At 35.6% G+C, this 5,812-nt stretch overlaps 1 protein-coding gene across 1 annotated transcript; it reads right to left on the reverse strand.

The window, feature by feature from the left end:
• Window positions 1-489: 489 nt before the first annotated feature.
• LOC114109129 (small ribosomal subunit protein eS28-like) lies at window positions 490-760 on the reverse strand. The gene has a single exon (XM_042234981.2). It carries the CDS (start codon window positions 752-754, stop codon window positions 545-547), a length of 210 nt encoding a protein of 69 aa, XP_042090915.1. The 5' UTR covers window positions 755-760; the 3' UTR covers window positions 490-544.
• Between the last annotated feature and the right edge of the window lie 5,052 nt (window positions 761-5,812).

Below are 5,812 nucleotides of genomic sequence, written 5' to 3' on the forward strand. Positions count from 1 at the left end.
TCAGTTGCTTCATTTGCTATTATTTTCTCCCATTCTGAAGGCTGTCTTTTCATCTTGCTTCTGGTTTCCTTTGTTGTGCAGAAGCTTTTAATTTTAAATAGGTCCCATTTGCTTATTTTTGCTTTTATTTCTGATATTCTGGGAGGTGGGTCATAGAGGATCCTGCTGTGATGTATGTTGGAGAGTGTTTTGCCTATGTTATCCTCTAGGAGTTTTATAGTTTCTGGTCTTACGTTTAGATCTTTAATCCATTTTGAATTTATTTTTGTGTATGGTGTTAGAAAGTGTTCTAGTTTCATTCTTTTATAAGTGGTTGACCAGTTTTCCCAGCACCACTTGTTAAAGAGATTGTCTTTAGTCCATTGTATATTCTTGCCTCCTTTGTCGAAGATAAGGTGTCCATAGGAGTGTGGGTTTATCTCTGGGCTTTCTTTTCTTTTTTCTTTTTTTTTTTTTTTAACATACGATACAAACTCTTTATTAATAGCAGATCATCCTAGTGGGCCAAGGCGTCAACCCAGACATCCAGCAACCAGTCACAAGTTCAGCATAGCCTCCGAGCCTCTCGCTCTGACTCAAACAGGGTGAGCACGCCGCCCTCGCGCACGACACCTTTCATGTTTTGGATGATGGAGCAGCTTGTGTTGTCCATGAATTCTATGTGCACCTGCGTGCACTGTCCCTGAGAACTGGTCCTGCCCAAAACCTTGGTGACCCTGGCAAGCTTGATGGGCTGCACACGGCTCATGTCCATGATGGCCTTATAGACCATGAAATTTTTGTGCCCTGTTTTATGTCCCTGGATATGTTCCAGTGTCTCCTAGTTCATAGTATATGGGAACTTCAATAGAATTTGTTTACTACTGTTGTGTGAAAATTGTATAAATCTTACACTGAATTGGTTCATGGTGCTTTTCAGGTCTACTATATCCTTCTATGTCTCTGTATATTCATTCCATTCATTTTTGAGAGTTTGATATTGAAACCAACTAATATCTTAGGTTATCTACTTAAAAAATAATTGTAATATATAGTAGAACTATATGTAACTTTGTTCTGTACTTTCCAAGTCTCTTACAAATGTGTTATTATATTTCTATAATTTAAAAAATAGACATTAAAAAGGGAAAATTAGAACTATAGAGCTGTTGTCATAAAGTCAACTATGATAATAGCATTAGCAGCTCTTCAGGGTAAAGTTTCTTTAATCGACCTATCGAGTGTTTGTTAAATGGAGAATGTAACATTAATTAACATAATTTATTTTCTGACAGAAGTGTGATCTATTTAGAAATGACTCAAAATACTTTCATTCATTATTTAAAAGAATAATTTTACATTCAACTGGTTTTGCACAATGATATTATTTTGAGAGTAGCACTTTCAAAATAATGCATTTGCTCAAAACTAGTTGAATGAAAGACTGCATTTGTATAAATATTCATCTGCTTTAAAGAGTAAGTACCAAAATTAAAATGCAGAAATAAACTGAAATAGAGATCTAAGATAAAATTTTTTAGCTTAAAGATATGGAGAATAATGAGAGAATTATAAATATCTATGTGTAAATCCATTTGTTAAAATCAAAGAAAAACAAGGCACCATGGTAAGTGTGGATATAAGGAAAAACTCCCTTTGGTTGTTTGTGTAGTAAAATATATACAATTATGTATTTAAAAATTCTGTTTGTTAATGATCACTTAAAATTAATTCATTACTTTTCCCCTACAGTTAAAACTGTTTATCTTACTTTTTCAACTAATTTATGGTGTTGATCACAGAGACTGTTGGACTTCCTACACTATCCCTTTTGACCTCTATATTTAATGTTAGTATTTGATTGAGAACATGACTGCCAAACCCTCTTGCAGTTAGACTTGGTCATGTGACAAAACAGTGGACAGTAGAATGAAAGAGCAATAGCATGCATCAGTTTCCGTTGTTCTTAAGAACTAATTAGCACTCACAATTTTCTCTCTATTGTTTGGTCCTTTGTCTCTTCTAGGGCCTGAAACGTACATGTTACCATCTTGGATCCTGGTGACTTTGGCCAAACACCAAGAACAGTGTGAAGTAAGCTGGAAGAAGATTGGGTCCCTGATAACTTTGAGAAATGACACGATACTAGCCTTGGATTACTTATACAAATATACATGGACAACAAATTAATGTCTCTTTTCTTTAAAGCAGTAATATTTTGACTTACCATTAAAACCAACTTTAAATTAGCTAATTCATAAAGCTTCCTTATAATCTGATTAAACTCTAACTAGCAGTGGCAATCCAAGTCAAATATTTTAAATTATTTCTTGTATATTTCAGTCTTTATTATTTATGATTTGAGGCCACAGGTTTGGTTGAAACTACTGACCTCTGGGTTGAAGCCCCTTTCCTCAGGCACACCATCTTTAGGGAACAAATTTTCCAGACAATCCAGTAATACATCTGGGAGGGTCATCGAAATTACATCCGGTATCATGAGACTGAAACAAATGTATATTGATTTAAACCATTGTTATCAGGATGAATGACTATTCTACTGATTGATACAAATGTATTTGCTTCATTTTCTGATTTTATGCAGGTCTGTATCTTAACTCACTAAGAAATTATTGAAGGTCAGAGGAAATCGAAACCATGAATGTCTTCAACAAAGTGAAACACAGAAACAGTCAAGATGGATTGCAACTGCAAGGGACAACGGAAAACAGTCACAAACTATCACTCCACTACATAACCATGACTGCTTAATTTCTAACCCTATGCAGTGGTGACATCAGTGCTCAATGCTTCACACCAGCTAGTCTTCCTGTTAGTGTTTCTTTGATAACTGTACTCTGGCTTTAAATTCTAATAGTAAAGAAAATTTGGATACAGGGAGCCAATAGCCATACTCAAGTTGCTCATATTATATCAAAAAATGCTAGGAGTTAAGTGTCTTAACCTGGGTTATGCCTCTTTTATTTATTTAATTTTTTTTTTCTTCCTTTGGTCCTCTCAGCTCAGTCATCTTCCATTCTAAGCTCTGCCCTGAAACTACATGCCTTATTGCTTATCTTTAAAGAAAGAAAAAATATAATGATTCCCATACCCTTTAACAATATTAAGCAAAAATCCAAAGATTCATTCCTTGCACTATCTGTAACTCAGTCAATCCGTTAAACAAATGCTGCAATCTAGATCTTACTGGTTTAGTCATATATTTCATGCCCACTGCAATCACTTTTGCAAAGAATTTGGGGATTATCCTGGTTGGTTTACAACAGTGATTCTTGCTATGGGTTTAACACTTAAAGTGGTACATTTCAGAACATTTACCATCTCTGCTTTCTGGGTTTTGAATATCACTAAAACCTTCAGTCATTGTGAAAGGCAAACACTAGTACACTTCCTGAACATCTTCAAGAGCCAGGACAGGCAATGCGATTTTCAAGACCTGGTGCAAGATGAGAATACACACTCCATGTTGAGATATCATTAAAAATTTCAAGATGGTAACAACAGAGCATTAAGCCAAGCATGAACTCTTCTAAACAAGGGACCCCATATGACTGCACAAATGTGAAACCCATGAAATGGTAGATGGTGGTGAAGTATTGCTTCATATTGAGAATCAGTGTTTCAGAAAAGTCAGGCCCTAGCTTCAAATAATGATGTCACTCAATACAATCTGATTTCAAAAACTCTTCCATATGGGTTGGCTAAAATTGATGTTGGGATGACAAACAATATATTTAATGAACATCCTCATTGCTTCTTATTTTGATTTGAATATAAGTACTTAAGGCTTCCCTGGTAGTTCAGCTGATAAAGAATCCGCCTGCAATGCAGGATACCCTGGTTCGATTACTGGGTCAAGAAGATCCACTGGAGAAGGGACAGGCCACCCACTCCAGTATTTTGGGGCTTCCCTGGTGGCTCAGCTGGTAAAGAATCCACCTGCAATGTGGGAGATCTGGGTTCGATCCCTGGGTTGGGAAGATCACTTGGAGAAGAGAAATGCTACCCACTCCAGGATTCTGACCTGGAAAATTCCATTGACTGCATACTCTATGGGGTCCCAAAGAGTGGGACACAACTGAGCAAATTTCACTTTCACTTTCAATAGATATTTTTGATTAAGAAAGTCATTAAAAAGCTTAAGAAACTAGTTGATCATTTCAGATACTTAGCATGGGATGCTTTCCCGAGGCAAGTCACTATAAGAGGTGACTTCTCTGAGTTTATGAGGTAATTCAGAGAAAAAGAGAAAGGGAGGAAATAGATGAATAAAAACAAAGAGAGAAATAGGAAAAAATGCATTGTTTCATGAGTGGCAAATTGTAATAGTAGCAATATTTTTAGATTATTATTTTGAAATAAAAAGCATATCTGCATCCTAGTATGTCATAAGAATTGATATTAATTTTCTGATGAACTGGATAAATACTTTAATGCTGAATAAAGTATAAAGAGGCATTTATCTCCTTAATTTCTAGCTCTAGTTGTTTAATCCTTGTGACTATGTGACTTCTTGGAATTACATTTTCTTTTCATGATAGAAAAACTGCAAACAGACTTCTAAAGAGACCAGTAACTTAAGAGATACTGAAACATAATTACAGCAATGTTTAAATAAGACTTTAACTTGGTACTTCCCAGAGGAACCACTAAGCAAATTGAATATTCTCACACACAGCATTCCTTGGACCAAAGAATCCCTGCAAAAGTTGAATATTTTAACATTAATTTCAAGCTGATGTTAGTAAACTGAGTATTTTGAAAGGGAAGCAGAAAACAGTGGAAGAAAATAATTATACGAAAAGAAAGAATAAAAATATATTCAATGTAGACTTTTAGGGATCAGGAAGAATATGAAATAATTCAAGATAGCTTATTTCTATTCCGATAGAAATCAGAACTCAACAACAACTTATTAACCACCTAGTATAAAATTTGGTTTGATGAAGATATAATTGGTGACTATGAATTAAACAGTAACTCAGATTCCATAATTACAGCCCTAAGGCAATCATTAAATGAAAATACCATAATTTAGAAAATTATTCAAAATTATGAAAGATAGATACTATTATAGTCTATTATGTTGTTGTCAGTCACTAAGTCATGCCCAAACTTTCACAATCCCATTGAATACAGCATGCCAGGCTTTCATGTCAATCACCATTTTCTGGAGTTTACTCAAGCTCAAGTCCATTGAGTTTATGATGTCATCCAACCAACTCGTACTGTCGCCTCCTTCTCCTCTGCCTTCAATCTTTCCTGGCCTCAGAGTGTTTTCCAATGAGTTGGCTCTTTGCATCAGGCAGCTAATGTATTGGAGTTTCAGCTTCAGCATCAGTCCTTCCAATGAATACTCAGGGTTGATTTCCTTTAGGATTGACTGGTTTGATCTCCTTGCTGTCCAAGGGACTCTCAAAAGTCTTCTCTGGCACAACAGTTCAAATGTATTAATTCTTCAGCATTCAACCTTCTTTATGGTCCAACTCTCACATCAGTACGTAAGTACTGGAAAAACCATAGCTTTGACTAGACAGGACCTTTGTTGGCAAAGTGATGTCTCTGCTTTTTAATATGCTGACTAGGTTTGTCATAGCTTTCCTTCTAAGAAACAAGCATCTTTTAATTTCACTGAAGTCACTGTCCACAGTGATTTTGCAGCCCCCCAAAATAAAATATGTTTCCATTTTTCCCCATCTACTTTCCATGACATGAAGTGATGGGACCAGATGCCATGATCTTAGTTTTCTGAATGTTGAGTTTTAAGGCAGCTTTTCACTCTCCTCTTTCACCTTCATCAGAGGTTCTTTAG

The sequence above is a fragment of the Ovis aries genome, chromosome 18 (assembly GCF_016772045.2).
Source record: "Ovis aries strain OAR_USU_Benz2616 breed Rambouillet chromosome 18, ARS-UI_Ramb_v3.0, whole genome shotgun sequence".
NCBI lineage: Eukaryota > Metazoa > Chordata > Mammalia > Artiodactyla > Bovidae > Ovis > Ovis aries.